Below are 20,900 nucleotides of genomic sequence, written 5' to 3' on the forward strand. Positions count from 1 at the left end.
GTTTGTAGTTTGTTTGGTTGTTTGTTTGTTTGTCTTTTTGCACAAAGTCCGCGAGCATTGCCACTTTTCATTTCACTGCACATCTCGTATGTGTATGTGACGAATAAACTTGACTTGACTTGAGATAGTGTTCGTGTGCGGGGATGGCTCGTCGGCACGGACAGGGTGGGCCGAAGGGCCTGTTTCCGCGCTGTATCTCTAAACTAAAATAAAGAGTAAGTAACTCCTGAAGAGACAGTAACTGCTCCAACACCTCCTTCAGTTCTACGCCCATTGCAAAAGATATTTGCATCATCCTGACCGCAGTAGTTTGCATTTGCCAGGCAGTAGTTTGACGTTTCTGCATGAAGATTATTAAGGGCTTGGACACGCTAGAGGCAGGAAACATGTTCCCGATGTTGGGGGAGTCCAGAACCAGGGGCCACACACAGTTTAAGAATAAGGGGTAAGCCATTTAGAACGGAGACGAGGAAACACTTTTTCTCACAGAGAGTGGTGAGTCCGTGGAATTCTCTACCTCAGAGGGCGGTGGAGGCAGGTTCTCTGGATGCTTTCAAGAGAGAGCTAGATAGGGCTCTTAAAGATAGCGGAGTCAGGGGACATGGGGAGAAGGCAGGAACGGGGTACTGATTGGGGATGATCAGCCATGATCACATTGAATGGCGTTGCTGGCTCCTTGAAGGGCCGAATGGCCTACTCCTGCACCTATTGTCTATTGTCTATTGAAACCAGCGTTTCAATCAGCATTAAGATCCAGAGCCATTTTTAACAGAGTCTACGTTGAAAAGCACATTCGTATGGAGCTGTATTCACCCAGTGCACCCAGACATACATTACTTCAAACTGGAGTAACTCAGCGGGTCAGGCAGCTTCTCTGAAGAAAAATAACAGGTGACGTTTCAGGTCGAGACCATTCTTTCTCCATCCAATTGGCTTTGGTAAAATAGTAAATTGTCCTTGGTGTGTAGAATGGTGTTAGCGTGCAGGGACCACTGGTCGGCACGGACTCGATGGGATGAAGGGCCTGTTTCTGTGGAGTACCTCTAAAGACTAAAACATCTCAAGCTGCAGATGCTGGAATCTGGATCCTTCCTACACATGTTGCTTTGAATCATTTTCATTGTTTTTCAATAAGGTGGTGTGTTTTATTCCTCACTGATGGTGGAGTCACTGATAATCCAGACCAGTCAGCCAATGTTCACCACACACACGTTCTGCTGGACACACAGCTCAAGGGCACTCGAGATTCACGGGTGTTTCACACAATCTAACCCCTCCCTCTGCCTCTCTCGTAACAGATCCCTCTCCAGTGATTGGACTGTCTGTGGTGAACGGGACAACACAGTCGTTATGGATTGAATGGACGTCACCGACTGATACAAGAGCCACTAACTACACCTACATCGTTACAGTCACTAATGTTACTGGCGGTGTTAGTTGGACCAAGAGCACGAATAAAGACAAGACAACATTCACAGCGACAGGGCTGCAACCTGGGGATCAATACCAGCTGTCGGTGCGGTCAGTCACACCTGAGGACACACTGAGCACACCTGTGGAGGTGACAAACACCACAAGTAAGTAACTCCTGAAGAGACAGTAACTGCTCTAATGTCTCCCTCAGTTTCAATAGACAATAGGTGCAGGAGTAGGCCATTCGGCCCTTCAAGGAGCCAGCACCGCCATTCAATGTGATCATGGCTGATCATCCCCAATCAGTACCCCGTTCCTGCCTTCTCCCCATATCCCCTGACTCCGCTATCTTTAAGAGCCCTATCAAGCTCTCTCTTGAAAGTATCCAGAGAACCGGCCTCCACCGCCCTCTGAGGTAGAGAATTCCACAGACTCACAACTAACTCTCTGTGTGAAAAAGTGTTTCCTCGTCTCAGTTCTAAATGGCTTCCCCCTTATTCCTAAATTGTGGCCCCTGGTTCTGGACTCCCCCCAACATCGGGAACATGTCCATTGCAAGAGATAATTGGCATCAACCTGACTGTGTTAATTTGTGTTTGACGGTTCTGAATGAAACCAGCATTAAGATCCAGAACCATTTTTAACAGAGTCTACATTTTAAGGAACACTCATATAGAGCTGCAGCCACCCAGTGCACCCAGTTGCATTCAGACATACAACGCTGGAGTAACTCAGCGGGTCAGGCAGCATCTCTGAAGAAAAATAACAGTTGATGTTTCAGGTCAAGACCTTTCTTCCTTCGTCCAATTGGCTTTGGTAAAATTGTAAATTGTCCTTTGTGTGTAGAATGGTGTTAGTGTGCGGGGATCACTGGTCGGCACGGACTCGATGGGATGAAGGGCCTGTTTCTGTGGAGTACCTCTAAAGACTAAAACATCTCAAGCTGCAGATGCTGGAATCTGGAGAAAAATGCAAAGTGCTGGAGGAATTCACTGGGTGAGGCAGCGTCTGTGGATGGAATGGACAGTCAATGTTCTGGGTCTAGATCCTTAATCGGAAGAAGGATCCCCACCTGAAACATTTGGAGTTCATTTCCCTTCCACAGATGCTGCCTGACCCATTTGGTTCTTCCAGCAGAATATACACACAAGAAGCTGGAGTAACTCAGCAGGTCAGACAGCTTCTCCGGAGACAGGGAATAGGTGACATTTCAGGTCGAGACCTGACCTGAAACATCACCCATTCACCCATTCCTCCTCTCCAGAGATGCTGCCTGACCCGCTGAGTTATTCCAGCTTCTTGTGTCTATCTTTGGTTTAAACCAGCATCTGCAGTTCCTTCCTACACATGTTGCTTTGAATCATTTTCATTGTTTTTTAATAAGGTGGTGTGTTTTATTCCTCACTGATGGTGGAGTCACTGATAATCCAGACCAGTCAGTCAATGTTCACCACACACACGTTGTGCTGGACACACAGCTCAAGGGCACTCGAGATTCACGGGTGTTTCACACAATCTAACCCCTCCCTCTGCCTCTCTCGTAACAGATCCCTCTCCAGTGACTGGACTGTCTGTGGTGAACGGGACAACAGAGTCGTTAAGGATTAAATGGACGCGACCGACTGATACAAGAGCCTCGGATTACACCTACAGGGTTACAGTCACTAATGTTACTGGCGGTGTTAGTTGGACCGAAAGCACGAGTAAAGACAAGACAACATTCACAGCGACAGGGCTGCAACCTGGGGATCAATACCAGCTGTCGGTGCAGTCAGTCACACCCGAGGACACAGTGAGCTCACCTCTGGAGGTGACAAACACCACAAGTAAGTAACTCCTGAAGAAACAGTAACTGCTCTAATGTCTCCCTCAGTTTCAATAGACAATAGACAATAGGTGCAGGAGTAGGCCATTCGGCCCTTCGAGCCAGCACCGCCATTCAATGTGATCATGGCTGATCATCCCCAATCAGTACCCCGTTCCTGCCTTCTCCCCATATCCCCTGACTCCGCTATCTTTAAGAGCCCTATCAAGCTCTCTCTTGAAAGTATCCAGAGAACCGGCCTCCACCGCCCTCTGAGGCAGAGAATTCCACAGACTCACAACTAACTCTCTGTGTGAAAAAGTGTTTCCTCGTCTCAGTTCTAAATGGCTTCCCCCTTATTCCTAAATTGTGGCCCCTGGTTCTGGACTCCCCCAACATCGGGAACATGTCCATTGCAAGAGATAATTGGCAACAACCTGACTGTATTAATTTGTGTTTGACGGTTCTGAATGAAACCAGCATTAAGATCCAGAACCATTTTTAACAGAGTCTACATTTTAAGGAACACTCATATAGAGCTGCAGCCACCCAGTGCACCCAGTTGCATTCAGACATACAATGCTGGAGTAACTCAGCGGGTCAGGCAGCATCTCTGAAGAAAAATAACAGTTGATGTTTCAGGTCAAGACCTTTCTTCCTTCGTCCAATTGGCTTTGGTAAAATTGTAAATTGTCCTTTGTGTGTAGAATGGTGTTAGTCAAGTCAAGTCAAGTTTATTTGTCACATACACATACGAGATGTGCAGTGAAATGAAAAGTGGCAATGCTCGCGGATTGTGCAAAAAGACAAACAAACAAGCAACCAAACAAACTATAAACACAATCATAAACACACACATATTCTTTTACATATTAAATATTGTGGGCGGAAGGAAAAACGTTCAGTAAAGTTACTCCCTGGTGAGATAGGAGTTTACAGTCCGAATGGCCTCTGGGAAGAAACTCCTTCTCATCCTCTCCGTTCTCACAGCATGGCAACGGAGGCGTTTGCCTGACCGTAGCAGCTGGAACAGTCCGTTGCAGGGGTGGAAGGGGTCTCCCATGATTTTATTGGCTCTGGAGTTGCACCTCCTGATGTATAGTTCCTGCAGGGGGGGAACTATATTTCCCATAGTGCGTTCGGCCGAACGCACTACTCTCTGCAGAGCCTTCTTGTCCTGGGCAGAGCAATTCCCAAACCAGATGGTAATATTTCCGGACAAGATGCTTCCCACAGCCGCTGAGTAGTGTGCGGGGATCGCTGGTCGGCACAGACTCGGTGGGCTGAAGGGCCTGTTTCTGTGAAGTATCTCTATAAACATCTAAAGCTGCAGATGCTGGAATCTGGAGAATCCAGACCAGTCAGCCAATGTTCACCACACACGCGTTGTGCTGGACACACAGCTCAAGGGCACTCGAGATTCACAGGGTGTCCCACACAATCTAACCCCTCCCTCTGCCTCTCTCGTAACAGATCCCTCTCCAGTGACTGGACTGTCTGTGGTGAACGGGACAACACAGTCGTTAACGATTGAATGGACGCGACCGACTGATACAAGAGCCACTAATTACACCTACATCGTTACAGTCACTAATGTTACTGGCGGTGTTAGTTCGACCACTGTCACGAGTAGAGGCGAGACAACATTCAAAGCGACAGGGCTGCAACCTGGGGATCAATACCTGCTGTCGGTGCAGTCAGTCACACCTGAGGACACATGGAGCACACCTGTGGAGGTGACAAACACCACAAGTAAGTAACTCCTGAAGAGACAGCAACTGCTCCAATGCCAACCTCAGTAATTGGGTCCATTACAAAAAGGTATAGTGTAGAAGTGTGAAAACACACCCCCCCCCCCCCAGAAGTGTGAAAATGCACACCTCCAGATTTTGGGGACAGTTTCTTCCCAGCTGTTATCAGGCAACTGAATCATCCTACCAACAACCAGAGAGCGGGGCTGAATTACTATCTTATTACTAGACCAAGTGCAGACCCGTTGGGTCTGTTCCCCCAACGTGCAGTTGTGGGGGGGGGAGGTGGCATGCAGCGTCACACACACAAACTACCCCCTCCCCCCCCTGCACTCACGCTAATTACCCCCCTTGATATTATATTAATTTGCTCCTTTTACCCCATAACCACCCTATCTACTGACGCATAGCCCCCAACTTGCAGTCACATCTAGAGAAGGGGGGGGGGGAGGGGGGGGTAGAGAGTAAGGGCAGAGAGAGAAGGGGCAGAGACACAGAGAGAGGGGCAAGAGGAAGAGGGGGGTGGTGAGGAGGAGAAGAGGGAGGGTGGGTGAGAGGGGAAAGGTGGGGGTGGAGGGGTGGTGAGAGGGGAGAGGTGAGGGGAGGGGGAGAGGTGGGGAGCCAGGGAGGGTGGAGGGAAGGGGGTAGGGGTGTGTGGAGGGGAGGGGGGTTTAGGGGAGGGACAGTGGGGTAGGGGATGGAGGGGGGGAGTGGGAGAAAAAGAGGGGAGAAAGACAGAGGGGGGAGAGGAGAGAGGGGGAGAGGAGAGGGAGAGGAGGGGGGGGAGGAGAGGAGAGGGAGGGAGTGCGGGTGGTGTGCTGAGAGGGGGGGAGGGGGAGAGAGGTGGGGAGCAGGGAGGGGGAGGGGGGTGGTAGGGAAGGGGGTAGGGGTGGTGGAGGGGGGTTTTAGGGGAGGGACGTTGGGGGAGGGGATGGAGGGGAGGAGGGGGAGAAAAGAGGGGGAGAGAGAGAGAGGGGGGGAGTGGAGAGGAGAGGGGGAGGAGAGAGAGAGGGGGGGGACGAGAGGAGAGGGGGGGGAGAGGAGAGAGGGGGAGAGAGGAGAGGGGGGGGGAGAGAGGAGAGGGGGGGAGAGAGGAGAGGGGGGGAGAGAGGAGAGGGGGGGAGAGAGAGAGAGGAGAGGGGGGAGAGAGGAGAGGGGGGGGCGGGAGAGGAGAGGGGGGGAGAGGAGAGGGGGGGGGAGAGAGGAGAGAGGGGGGGAGGAGAGGGGGGTGGGAGAGAGGAGAGGGGGGGGGGAGGAGAGGGGGGGAGGAGAGGAGAGGGGGGGAGGAGAGGAGAGGGGGGGAGGAGAGGAGAGGGGGAGAGAGGAGAGGGGGGGGAAGAGAGGGGGAGAGAGGAGAGGGGGGGAGAGGAGAGGGGGGAGGAGAGAGGGGGGGGAGAGGAGAGGGGGGGAGGAGAGGAGAGGGGGGGGGGAGAGGAGAGGGGGGGGGGAGGAGAGAGGGGGGGGAGAGGAGAGGGGGGGGGAGAGAGAATGCCTTTTTATTTCAATCCAAACCTCCCAAACAACCATTTGCAGGCAGTGCTTTTTTACTTTAACCATATTTTCATTTTCAAACCACATTAAGGGTACTTACTCACAGTTGTGTGGACATGTGTTCAGTGTTATTCACAGCTCAGAGAAACGTGACCCTCTGCCTTCCTCCAGCTTGCAGACACTGATTGAGGCACACCACTTCCTGGTTTTATAGTCCATCCCCCCTGCCGCCAGCGGGGGCAGCAGAGAGAATGGGGAATTTTGTAAAATCATTAATATCTCTGTCATTTTTCATCGACTGGAAAAATCCTCGGCACACATATGGCGGAGGGGGGCTCTGAGCGAGGTGGCCAAAAATGACGGCCGTAGGTGGCGGCGTTCTCTCGGAAATCGCAGCACAGATCGCCAAAACCGGTCAAGAACAGACTTTTAGTAATATAGAAGATAGATAACCAGGTTATTATCTAAATGGCGTCAAGTTGGGAAAAGGGGAAGTTCAACGGGATCTGGGGGTCCTTGTACATCAGTCTACGAAAGTAAGCATGCAGGTACAGCAGGCAGTGAAGAAAGCGAATGGCATGTTGGCCTTTATAACAAGAGGAATCGAATATAGGAGCAACGAGGTCCTTCTGCAGTGGTACAGAGCCCTAGTGAGACCACACCTGGAGTATTGTGAGCAGTTTTGGTCCCCTAATTTGAGGAAGGACATTCTTGCATTTCATTCTTGGTTTTCTGCATCAATGATGAACGTACATGCTCGACACTTTGAAGGCCAGGCTCCTGGTGCAACTGGTTGAATTGAAGAGGTCCAAGCAGAATCTTATAAAAGTGATGGGCTCAATCACCAACAGTCCCACACCCTGGGGGCTTTGCTGAAGACGACTCAATGGCCACCCAGGGAAATTGACCGAGGGGCAGGCAATGGCAGGGTGACTGATATTCCACATCCTGTACCCAACAATACACACACAATATCTGCTTGACCCACACACAGCCCAAGTACACACATGATACACAGGCTGAGTTACTCCAGCTTTTTGTGTCTATCTTCGGTTTAAACCAGCATCTGCAGTTCCTTCCTACACATGTTGCTTTGAATCATTTTCATTGTTTTTTAATAAGGTGGTGTGTTTTATTCCTCACTGATGGTGGAGTCACTGATAATCCAGACCAGTCAGTCAATGTTCACCACACACACGTTGTACTGGACACACAGCTCAAGGGCATTCGAGATTCACAGGTGACTCACCCAGTCTAACCCCTCCCTCTGCCTCTCTTGTAACAGATCCCTCTCCAGTGACTGGACTGACTGTGGTGAACGGGACAACACATTCGTTAAGGATTGAATGGACGCCACCGACTGATACAAGAGCCACTAATTACACCTACAAAGTTACAGTCACTAATGTTGCTGGCGGTGTTAGTTCGACCACTATCACGAATAAAGGCGAGACAGCATTCACAGCGACAGGGCTGCAACCTGGGGATCAATACCAGCTGTCGGTGCAGTCAGTCACACCTGAGGACACACTGAGCACACCTGTGGAGGTGACCAGCACCACAAGTAAGTAACTCCTGAAGATACAGAAACTGCTCTAATGCCTCCCTCAGTACCGGCTCCAGCTCAAAAAGGTACAGAATTGTGCACACACTTTTCAATAAAGTTGCAAAGTCATCCAGCCGCTCTGTTTTGTAGGTGAACTGGCTTGTTATAAATGTAACCTGCCCCTAGATTGTGTGTAGGATAGTGTTAGTGTGCGGGGATCGCTCTCGGTCGGTGCGGAGCCAGAGAGCTGGATAGGGCTCTTAAAGATAGAGGAGTCAGTGGATATGGGGAGAAGGCAGGAACGGGGTACTGATTGGGGATGATCAGCCATGATCACATTGAATGGCGGTGCTGGCTCGAAGGGGCCGAATGGCCTACTCCTGCACCTATTGTCTATTGTCTATTGTCTCGGCGTTTCTGCACTGTATCTCTTAACTAAAGAGAAATTACATAAATGTTTGAGAAATGAAGGAATTAGGAAGATAGGAACGGGTGATTGAAGAATGCAGGTGAACAGAGGGATCTGGGAATAACTGTGCACAGTTCCCTGAAAGTGGAATCTCATGTAGATAGGGTGGTAAAGAAAGCTTTTGGTGTGCTGGCCTTTATAAATCAGAGCATTGAGTATAGAAGTTGGGATGTAATGTTAAAATTGTACAAGGCATTGGTGAGGCCAATTCTGGAGTATGGGGTACAATTTTGGTCGCCTAATTATAGGAAGGATGTCAACAAAATAGAGAGAGTACAGAGGAGATTTACTAGAATGTTGCCTGGGTTTCAGCAACTAAGTTACAGAGAAAGGTTGAACAAGTTAGGGCTTTATTCTTTGGAGCGCAGAAGGCTAAGGGGGGACTTGATAGAGGTCTTTAAAATGATGAGAGGGATAGACAGAGTTGACGTGGATAAGCTTTTCCCACTGAGAGTAGGGAAGATTCAAACAAGGGGACATGACTTGAGAATTAAGGGACAGAAGTTTAGGGGTAACATGAGGGGGAACTTCTTTACTCAGAGAGTGGTGGCTGTGTGGAATGAGCTTCCAGTGGAGGTGGTGGAGGCAGGTTCGTTTTTATCATTTAAAAATAAATTGGATAGTTATATGGACGGGAAAGGAATGGAGGGTTATGGTCTGAGCGCAGGTATATGGGACTAGGAGAGAATACGTGTTCGGCACGGACTAGAAGGGTCGAGATGGCCTGTTTCCGTGCTGTAATTGTTATATGGTTATATGGTTATATGGGTGGAGCAGGTCAGGAATTCACCAGCAACACTTTAACATGCTGCACTATATTTTTATGGAATCAACAACTAATAGGAACTATCAACACCTCACCAAATCTCTCAGTGTACTAAGGAACTGCAGATTCTGGTTTAAATCGTAGACACAAAAAGCTGGAGTAACTCAGCAGGACAGGCAGCATCTCTGGAGAAAAGGAATGGGTGACGTTTCGGGTCGAGACCCTTCTTCAGAACCTCGATCCACCCATTCCTTCCCTCCAGAGATGCTGCCAGTCCCGCTGAGTTACTCCAGCATTTTGTGTCTACCTTACAGTTTACTGTACACACAGACAGTGGCAGAGGTCAGGACTGAACCCTTGGTTGGTTTCTTGGTCATCCAAAATATTCCAAATGGAAATTAAACTGGAACTGGAGTCAGACCCTTCTTCAGACTGAGAGTCAGGGGAGAGGGAAATGAGAGATATAGATGGTGATGTAGGGAGATATAGAACAAACAAATGAAAGATATGCAAAAAAGGTAACAATGATCAAACAAAACAGGCCATTGTTCGCCATGGGCTGTGCAGTCCTCTTTTGACGTGATGGATTCTGTGTGGTTATTTTTTTTTTTTTTTTTTTTTATTAGCAGTACAGTAAATTACAATAATACACATCAGATATATCTTATTACATTTTGTTGTACCACTTCGTTTCTCGAGCTTTAAAAAAGATAGAAATAAAAGAAGTAAGGAAAGTGAGCAAGAATCGTGAAGGTGCAGGAAAGTGTTGGGGGAAAGAAAGCCCCTTAGGGAAGAAGTTAGAGAAGGAAGTAAAGAAAGGAAACAAGACCCTAGAAAGAAAAGAAAAAAAAAGGAAAAACAATCGCTCTATTGTAACACAAAACTCTGCAAAAAAGGATATACCATTTAAAATTTTTTTTTATTTATTTTATACCCCTCGTTACCAGATCCTGTTGATTCTTATTGATTGATTGTGTTGTGATATGTTTACCTTGTTTACCAGAGGGACTAAAGATGGAAATTAGCTACTGGCTACAATCTTGCGTATTACATGTAAATGTTTATTAATATGCACTGTCCCTATACAAATAAAAACTAAAATATAAAAAAACTAAAAATTTACATTTAAAATTACTATTGCACCTTATGCTTGTAATAGTTCCATAATTGTATTCAAATTTATTGTCATTGTCTCAGTTAGAGACAACGAAATGAATTTCCCTTACAGGCAGTATCATAAAAATAAAAAAAAATAAATAATAATAAATAATAAAACATATTAAAAAAAAAAATTTAAAAAAAAAATAAATTAAAAAAAAAGCACAAACACTGAATGTCCACGACACAACATAACACAGTGGCACCAAGGTGAGGAAGGCACCATAGTCCAGCCAGCCTCCCCTCCGTTCTTCCCAGATGTTCACTCGTGGTCGAATAAATGCAGACCACGTCTTTTGGAAGTGGTCTGCTTTGCCTGCTAGGAGGAGTCTCATCTCTTCCAAGTGTAGTGTTTCGAACATGTTTGAAATCCACATTTTTATTGTTGGTATTGGAGCATTTTTCCAAAATTTGAGTATAAGCTTTTTTCCCCATTATTAGCCCGTAATTAAGTAAGTTCTTTTGAAACACGTTTAATTCGGGGTTACCTTCCGATATTCCAAAAATGATCCATTCTGCTTTTGGTACAAGTTTTATTTTAAATAATTTTGTGAAGATTTCAAATATTTCGTTCCAGAGTTTTTGGATTTTTATACAAAAAACAAAAGAGTGCGCTATGGTAGCTTCTTGTGACTGACATTTATCACAAATGGGTGAGACATTGGGGAAAAGTTGATTTATGTGTGGTTATTTTAATGATTAGGCCAAATTGCATCAGATTTTTCAGTCTGATGGCAGGGCCACTTAAGGGGCTGTCCCACTGTACGAGCTAATTCAAGAGTTCTCCCGAGTTTCCCCTGATTCGAACTGGGAGAATTACGGTAATAGCCGCTCGTAACGTGTTGGAAAATCTTCACGAGTCTTCCCGAGTACCTGCCGTTAGCGTTAAGAGCCGCTAAGAGACGTCCCGATCTCCAACGTACATTCTACGTGCTTACCACGAGTTTGATTTTTTTTTTTGACTTGGGAGATCTCTTGAATTAACTCGTACAGTGGGACAGGGCCTTGATAATCCACTCCCAGAAGCCAATGAAACACAAACAAATTCTGCTCCACACACACAGCCCACATGATGCAGGGTGCCTCACATAGTCTAACCCCTCCCTCTGCCTCTCTCGTCACAGATCCCTCTCCAGTGACTGGACTCTCTGTGGTGAACGGGACAACACAGTCGTTAACGATTGAATGGACGTCACCAAATGATACAACAGCCTCCAATTACATCTACAACGTTACAGTCACTAATGTTACTGGCGGTGTTAGTTGGACCGAAAGCACGAGTAAAGGCGAGACAACATTCACAGCGACAGGGCTGCAACCTGGGGATCAATACCAGCTGTCGGTGCAGTCAGTCACACCTGAGGACACACTGAGCACACCCGAGCAGGTGACAAACACCACAAGTAAGTAACTCCTGAAGAGACAGTAACTGCTCCAATGTCTCCCTCAGTACCGGCTCCAGCTCCAGACACAGGGGCACGAGCAAAATGACATTCCCTCTTGGTTTTCTGCAACAATAGTTAGCAGGAATGCATAACATTCACAGGGGGCAGCACGGTGGCACAGCGGTAGAGTTGCTGCCTTACAGCGCCAGAGGCCCGGGATCGATCCTGACTACGGGTGCTGTCTGTACGGAGTCTGTACGTTCTCCCCGTGAACGGGTGGGTTTTCCCCGGGTGCTCCGGTTTCCCCCCCCACTCTCTGAAGATGTACAGGTTTGTAGGTTAATTGGTTTCTATAAACTGTCCCTGGTGTGTGTCGGGTAACGCTAGTGCACGGGGCTGATCGATGGTCGGCACGGACTCGATGGGCCGAAGGGCCTGTTTCCACGCTGTATCTCCAAACTAAACCAAACTAAACGAAATTTAAGGCCAAACTCCCTAATGCGACTGTTACTATTGTGGACTCCTGACTAGTTAGTAATGAGTGATCAAAGGAAAGGGATCATTTGTGATTCTCTGGAGATTAGCAACAAGCAAGTTTCCCCAGAGGTCAGAGGTGTACGCCCACCCACATTTAAAGGTCGACAGATGGCACAATGGGCTAAGTGTTCGGCTGGCAACCTGAAGGTGGCCGGTTCGAATCCTGCTTGGAGTGTGTACTGTCGTTGTGTCCTTGGGCAAGACACTTCACCTACCTTTGCCTGGGACTAGAGACGGAAATTAGCTACTGATTGGCTACAATCTCGCATATTTACATGCAAATGTTCATTAATATGCACTGTCCCTATAAAACAAATTCTAATCCCTAGGACTATTTTTCACATACGTCTATTCACAAGGATCTCCAAAACAGCAGCAATCTCACACTGCCCCCATTCCAATGTGACCGACATCGTTTAGTTTCTAATCCTGTATGTCAGATTAGATTCCGTTTTATGGTGGGTCTTGGTTTAGTTGGTAGTTTAGAGATACGGCATGGAAACAGGCCCTTCGGCCCATCGTGCCTGGGCCGAGCAGCCATCCCCGCACACCAACTCTATCCTACACACACACACACTTGGGAAAATTTACATTCATACCAAGTTAATTAACCTACAAACCCGCACGTCTTTGGAGTGTGGGAGGAAACCGGAGCGCCCGGAGAAAACCCACGCTGGTCACGGGGAGAACGTACAAACTCCGTACAGACAAGCACCCGTGGGCGGGATCGAACCCGGGTCTCTGGCGCCGTGCGGCAGCAACTCTACCGCTGCGCCACCTTGATAATCCGTACCCCGCATCCAATGGACACCTCACTATTATCAGCGGGGGCTCATTCAATGGCCGAGAGCGCTCATGATGCAGGGCGTTCCACACAATCTAACCCCCTCTCTCTGCCTCTCTCGTAACAGATCCCTCTCCAGTGACTGGACTGTCTGTGGTGAACGGGACAACACAGTCGTTAGGGATTGAATGGACGTCACCGACTGATACAAGAGCCTCGAATTACACCTACATCGTTACAGTCACTAATGTTACTGGCGGTGGTCGTTCCACCACTGTCACGAGTAAAGGCGAGACAGCATTCACAGCGACAGGGCTGCAACCTGGGGATCAATACCAGCTGTCGGTGCAGTCAGTCACACCCGAGGGCACACTGAGCACACCTGTGGAGGTGACCAGCACCACAAGTAAGTAACTCCTGCAGAGACAGTAACTGCCCCAATGCCTCCATGCCCCACTACTAGCTGGTACTCTCATGATCCTGCCATGTTTATCAGGCTACACAAAAATGCTGGAGAAACTCAGCGGGTGCAGCAGCATCTATGGAGCGAAGGAAATAGGCAACGTTTCGGGCCGAAACCCTTCTGGAAGTAGGCAACGTTTCGGGCCGAAACCCTTCTGGAAATAGGCAACGTTTCGGGCCGAAACCCTTCTGGAAATAGGCAACGTTTCGGGCCGAAACCCTTCTGGAAATAGGCAACGTTTCGGGCCGAAACCCTTCTGGAAATAGGCAACGTTTCGGGCCGAAACCCTTCTGGAAATAGGCAACGTTTCGGGCCGAAACCCTTCTGGAAATAGGCAACGTTTCGGGCCGAAACCCTTCTGGAAATAGGCAACGTTTCGGGCCGAAACCCTTCTGGGTTTCGTCCCGAAACGTTGCCTATTTCCTTCGCTCCATAGATGCTGCTGCACCCGCTGAGTTTCTCCAGCATTTTTGTCCACCTTCGATTTTCCAGCATCTGCAGTTGCTTCTTAAACACAAATGTTTATCAGACAGTAGATTAGTTTGGTTTAGAGATACAGCATGGGAACAGGCCATTCGGCCCACCCGATCCGCGGCCACCATTGTTCGATCCGACACACGGGGCAAATCACGGAAGCCAATTTAACCTACAACACCTGCATGTCTTTGGAAACCGGAGCACCCGGAGAAAACCCACGCGGTCACGGGGAGAACGTACAAACCCCGTACATACAAGCACCAGACTTGTCAGGATTAAACCGGCTCGCTGACGCTCTGAGGCAGCAACTCTACTGCTGCGCCACCGTGCCAGACCATAAAAAAAGTTTGATATTTCTGAATAGAACTAGAATTTCGCCCTTGGTTTTTACTCTATCAATAGGTTTACTCTAAAGGCATAACATGTGGCAATAGGAACTACTCTCTCTTGTATCCACCTATTTCACCTCTGGACTCCAATGTGTTTCTGCTGAAGAGGCCTGAGCAGACCATTTTGCTTAGAGAATGGAGCAGCTGGGCTTGTACACTCTGGAGTTTAGAAGGATGAGAGGGAAACTCATTGAAAGATATCAGATTGTTAAGGGCTAGGGTTTATATCTGCTTGACCCACACACAGCCCAAGTACGCACATGATACACAGGCTGAGTTACTCCAGCTTTTTGTGTCTATCTTCGGTTTAAACCAGCATCTGCAGTTCCTTCCTACACATGTTGCTTTGAATCATTTTCATTGTTTTTTAATAAGGTGGTATGTTTTATTCCTCACTGATGGTGGAGTCACTGATAATCCAGACCAGTCAGTCAATGTTCACCACACACACGTTGTGCTGGACACACAGCTCAAGGGCACTCGAGATTCACGGGTGTTTCACACAATCTAACCTCTCCCTCTGCCTCTCTCGTCACAGATCCCTCTCCAGTGACTGGACTGTCTGTGGTGAACGGGACAACACAGTCGTTAACGATTGAATGGACGCGACCGACTGATACAAGAGCCTCGAATTACACCTACAACGTTACAGTCACTAATGTTACTGGCGGTGTTAGTTGGACCCAGAGTACGAGTAAAGACGAGACAACATTCACAGCGACACGGCTGCAACCTGGGGATCAATACCTGCTGTCGGTGCAGTCAGTCACACCTGAGGACACACTGAGCACACCTGCGCAGGTGACCAGCACCACAAGTAAGTAACTCCTGAAGAGACAGTAACCTTCTCCAATGCCTCCCTCAGTACCGGCTCCAGCTCCAGACACAGGGGCACGAGCAAAATGACATTCCCTCTTGGTTTTCTGCAACAATAGACAGCAGGAATGCATAACATTCAAAACGCTCATCGTAGGTTAACCTGCTCATTCCTGGGATCATTCTTGTAAAATTATTGGCTCACATAAATGCCAGGATTGGGTTGGCCTAAATGAAAACCAGCATCTCATTCTTGGTTTTCTGCATCAATGATGAACGTACATGCACGACACTTTGAAGCCCAGGCTCCTGGTGCAACTGGTTGAATTGAAGAGGTCCAAGCAGAATCTCGTAAAAGCGATGGGCTCAATCACCAACTCTCCCATGATGGGCTCAATCACCAACTCTCCCACACCTGGAGTATTGCGTACAGTTTTGGTCTCCTAATCTGAGGAAAGGACATTCTTGCCATAGAGGGAGTACAGAGAAGGTTCACCAGACTGATTCCTGGGATGTCAGGACTTTCATATGAAGAAAGACCGGATAGACTCGGCTTGTACTCGCTAGAATTTAGAAGATTGAGGGGGGATCTTATAGAAACTTACAAAATTCTTAAGGGGTTGGACAAGCTAGATGCAGGAAGAATGTTCCCGATGTTGGGGAAGGACCCCAGAACAAGGGGTCACTGTTTAAGGATAAGAGGGAAGTCTTTTAGGACTGAGATGAGAAAAACATTTTTTACACAGAGAGTGGTGAATCTGTGGAATTCTCGGCCACAGAAGGTAGTTGAGGCCACAGTTCATTGGCTATATTTAAGAGGGAGTTAGATGTGGCCCTTGTGGCTAAAGGGATCAGGGGGTATGGAGAGAAGGCAGGTACAGGATACTGAGTTGGTTGATCAGCCATGATCATATTGAATGGCGGTGCAGGCTCGAAGGGCCGAATGGCCTACTCCTGCACCTATTGTCTATGTTTCTATGTTTCTATCCCTGGGGGCTTTGCTGAAGATGACTCAATGGCCACCCAGGAAAATTGGCAGAGGGGCAGGCAATGGCAGGGTAACTGATATTCCACATCCTGTACCCAACAATACACACACAATATCTGCTTGACCCACACACAGCCCAAGTACACACATGATACACAGGCTGAGTTACTCCAGCTATTTGTGTCTATCTTCGGTTTAAACCAGCATCTGCAGTTCCTTACTACACATGTTGCTTTGAAGCATTTTCATTGTTTTTTAATAAGGTGGTGTGTTTTATTCCTCACTGATGGTGGAGTCACTGATAATCCAGACCAGTCAGTCAATGTTCACCACACACACGTTGTGTTGGACACACAGCTCAAGGGCACTCGAGATTCACGGGTGTTTCACACAATCTAACCCCTCCCTCTGCCTCTCTCGTCACAGATCCCTCTCCAGTGACTGGACTGTCTGTGGTGAACGGGACAACAGAGTCGTTAACGATTGAATGGACGTCACCAAATGATACAAGAGCCTCCAATTACATCTACAACGTTACAGTCACTAATGTTACTGGCGGTGTTAGTTGGACCCAGAGTACGAGTAAAGACGAGACAACATTCACAGCGACACGGCTGCAACCTGGGGATCAATACCAGCTGTCGGTGCAGTCAGTCACACCTGAGGACACACTGAGCACACCTGTGGAGGTGACCAGCACCACAAGTAAGTAACTCCTGAAGAGACAGAACCTTCTCCAATGCCTCCCTCAGTACCGGCTCCAGCTCCAGACACAGGGGCACGAGCAAAATGACATTCCCTCTTGGTTTTCTGCAACAATAGACAGCAGGAATGCATAACATTCAAAACACTCATCGTAGGTTGACCTACTCATTCCTGGAATCAATCTTGTAAAATTATTGGCACAAATAAATGCCAGGATTGGGTTGGCCTAAATGAAAACCAGCATCTCATTCTTGGTTTTCTGCATCAATGATGAACGTACATGCACGACACTTTGAAGCCCAGGCTCCTGGTGCAACTGGTTGAATTGAAGAGGTCCAAGCAGAATCTCGTAAAAGCGATGGGCTCAATCACCAACTCTCCCACACCTGGAGTATTGCGTACAGTTTTGGTCTCCTAATCTGAGGAAAGGACATTCTTGCCACAGAGGGAGTACAGATAAGGTTCACCAGACTGATTGCTGGGATGTCAGGACTTTCAGATGAAGAAAGACTGGATAGACTCAGCTTGTACTCACTAGAATTTAGAAGATTGAGGGGGGGTCTTATAGAAACTTACAAAATTCTTAAGGGGTTGGACAGGCTAGATGCAGGAAGATTGTTCCTGATGTTGGGGAAGTCCAGAACAAGGGGTCACAGTTTAAGGATAAGGGGGAAATCTTTTAGGACCGAGATGAGGAAAATAAATTTCACACAGAGAGTGGTGAATCTGTGGAATTCTCTGCCACAGAAGATAGTTGAGGCCAGTTCATTTTTTTTTTTTTTTTTTTTTTTAAATTATTTTTATTAGAAGTACGGTAAATTACAATAATACACAACACCTATATCTTAATACATTTTTTGTGCCGCTTCATTTTTTTGAGCTTTAAGAAAAAGATAGAAGTAAGGAAAGTAAAGAAAGTGCGCAAGAGTCGTGAAGTGCAAGAGAGTGTTGGGAAAAGAAAGCCAGTTAGAGAAGGAAGTAAAGTAAGAAAGTAGACCCTAGAAAAGAAAGAAAAAGAAAGTAAGGACAATCGCTCTATTATAACATTAAACTCCGCAGAAAGGGGACCACCAACCAAGTCTGTTTTTGTTGTTTTACCTCCCATTGCCAGGTCCTGATACCATTTATTTATTTATTTATTTATTAAATTACTATTGCGCCTCATGCTTGTAATAGGTCCATAAACGTAGACCATGTCTTTTGGAATTGGTTTGCTTTACCTGCTAAGAGGAATCTCATCTCTTCCAGATGTAATGTTTCAAATATATTTGATGTCCACATTTTTATTGTTGGTGTGGGCGCATTTTTCCAGAATTTAAGTATGAGCTTTTTTCCCATTATTAGCCCGTAATTGAGTAAATTCTTCTGATACACGTTTAATTCAGGGATACCTTCCGATATTCCAAAAATGATCCATTCTGGTTTTGGTACCAGTTTTATTTTAATTAATTTTGAAAAAATATCAAATATACCATACCAGAATTTTTGGATTTTTGTACAAAAAACAAAAGAATGCGCTATGGTAGCTTCTTGACACAGACATTTATCACAGATTGGTGAAACATTAGGAAAGATTTTATTTTATTTAGTTTTTGAATAATATAGTCTATGTAATGTTTTGAATTGGATGAACGTATGTCGTACGTTGATCGAACATTTATGCACCTGTAGTAAATGATTATCCCAGCTCTCTTTTGAAATTTTTATAGCTAATTCTTGTTCCCAGTCCCTTCTAATTCCATCTGTTGTGGGTATTTCTATGTTTAAAATGATATTATATAAGTACGATATTAGATTAGCTGATTCCGCCTTTGTCTTCATTGCTTCATCCAGTAAGTCGGAAGGCATATTATGATAGTCTTTTGTGTATTTTTTCAGATAATCACGAATTTGAAGATATTTAAAATATTGGTTATTTTTCAAATTATATTTCAGTTGTAGTTGTTGAAATGATAGTAATTTTCCCACTTCATACAGATCTTCGAGCGTTTTGATTCCCATTCTTTCCCATTGTATAAATGATTTGTCTATGATTGATGGTTTAAACGATGGGTTATTGACTATTGGTATTGAGAGAGATAGGTTTCTTAATTTTAGATTCTGTTTTATTTGTTTCCATGTTCTAATTGTGCTATGTATAATTGGGTTTTTATTATAATTTTTATTATTCAAATTTATGGATGAGAGGATAATCGCTCCTATATTACTCGGGGAGCAGTCCCCTTTTTCCATTACAATCCAGTCCACCTGCTGGGCAGAGTTGTCCAGCAGGTGAATCATATTTTTAATATTTACTGCCCAATTATAATACATAAAGTTAGGGAGCGCTAGACCCCCCAACTCTTTTCGTTTATTAAGGTGTGTTCTTTGTATTCTATGGGATTTATAATCCCATATAAAATTTGTAATGTCTGAGTCCAATTTTTTGAAAAACTTTTTTGGGAGATATATAGGTATTGATTGAAATAGGTATAGAATTTGTGGTAAGAAAATCATTTTTATAGCGTTTATTCTGCCTATTAAGGACATCGGAAGTGTTTTCCAGATTTTAATCAAATTATTTAATTTCTTAAGTAAGGGATTATAATTGGCTTTAAACATATCCTGGTAATTTCTAGTAATTTCAATTCCCAAATATTTGAATTTTTCTGTAGCTATTTTAAAGGGGAATTTCCTGAGGTGTGTTGAGTCTTTTGGTTTTATCGACATAATTTCACTTTTGTTCCAATTTATTCTATATCCTGAGAAGGATCCAAAGTCCTCAATTAAATTTAATATATTCGGTATACTAATTTGTGGTTTTGTGATGTACAGTAGTACATCATCGGCATATAGGGATATTTTGTTATTTGAATATTTTGTATTATAACCGTAAATATCCAGGTGTGTTCTTATTTTTTCAGCAAGGGGTTCAATTACCAAAGCAAATAACAGCGGTGATAATGAACAACCTTGTCTATTGCCCCTTGATAGTTCAAATTTCGAGGATAATATATTATTAGTTAGTATTCTAGCCGTAGGTTTGTTATATAATAGTTTTATCCATGCAATGAAGTTCTCTCCCAATTGGAATTTTTGCAATACTTTAATCATATAATCCCATTCTACTTGATCAAACGCTTTTTCTGCGTCCAGTGAGATGATAGCTAACTCTTGGTCATGAGATTTATGTGAGTGCATTATGTTAAGCAAACGTCTCAAGTTATTGAATGAATGTCTCTTAGGTATAAATCCTGTTTGATCCTCATTTATTAATCTACTAACATACCTGCTTAGTCTACTGGCTAGTGTTTTCGCTATTATTTTTTGATCCGTATTTAACAAAGCGATAGCTCTATATGATTCTGGTTCTTCTATATTTTTATCTTTTTTAAGTATTAATATGATCGTTGATTCTGCTAGTGTATCAGGTAAGCTTTGCTCTTTAAAAGCATATGTATACATTTTCTGTAATCGTGGAGTAACTATGTCGTAATAAATTTCACACAGAGAGTGGTGAATCTGTGGAATTCTCTGCCACAGAAGGTAGTTGAGGCCAGTTCATTGGCTATATTTAAGAGGGAGTTAGATGTGGCCCTTGTGGCTAAAGGGATCAGGGGGTATGGAGAGAAGGCAGGTACAGGATACTGAGTTGGATGATCAGCCATGATCATATTGAATGGCGGTGCAGGCTCGAAGGGCCGAATGGCCTACTCCTGCACCTATTGTCTATGTTTCTATCCCTGGGGGCTTTGCTGAAGATGACTCAATGGCCACCCAGGAAAATTGGCCGAGGGGCAGGGTAACTGATATTCCACATCCTGTACCCAACAATACACACACAATATCTGCTTGACCCACACACAGCCCAAGTACACACACAATGCAGGCTGAGTTACTCCAGCTTTTTGTGTCTATCTTCGGTTTAAACCAGCATCTGCAGTTCCTTCCTACACATGTTGCTTTGAATAATTTTCAT

At 45.8% G+C, this 20,900-nt stretch overlaps 1 protein-coding gene across 18 annotated transcripts in view; it reads left to right on the forward strand.

Annotated features, from left to right (window-relative positions):
• Window positions 1-20,900, forward strand: part of LOC116966731 (receptor-type tyrosine-protein phosphatase H-like) — a 60,237-nt gene that overhangs the window by 16,215 nt on the left and 23,122 nt on the right. For 2 of the 18 annotated variants that reach the window (XM_033013008.1, XM_033013011.1), the window contains exons 4-11: window positions 1,299-1,577; window positions 2,961-3,239; window positions 4,691-4,969; window positions 7,745-8,023; window positions 11,523-11,801; window positions 13,232-13,510; window positions 14,972-15,250; window positions 16,664-16,942. In XM_033013008.1, the coding sequence (XP_032868899.1) occupies window positions 1,299-1,577; window positions 2,961-3,239; window positions 4,691-4,969; window positions 7,745-8,023; window positions 11,523-11,801; window positions 13,232-13,510; window positions 14,972-15,250; window positions 16,664-16,942 (2,232 nt within the window). The remainder of the gene's footprint in view (window positions 1-1,298; window positions 1,578-2,960; window positions 3,240-4,690; window positions 4,970-7,744; window positions 8,024-11,522; window positions 11,802-13,231; window positions 13,511-14,971; window positions 15,251-16,663; window positions 16,943-20,900) is intronic. The other 16 variants (XM_033013013.1, XM_033013019.1, XM_033013010.1 and 13 more) reach the window with 15 other exon arrangements.

The sequence above is a fragment of the Amblyraja radiata genome, chromosome 38 (assembly GCF_010909765.2).
Source record: "Amblyraja radiata isolate CabotCenter1 chromosome 38, sAmbRad1.1.pri, whole genome shotgun sequence".
Taxonomy (NCBI): Eukaryota; Metazoa; Chordata; class Chondrichthyes; order Rajiformes; family Rajidae; genus Amblyraja; species Amblyraja radiata.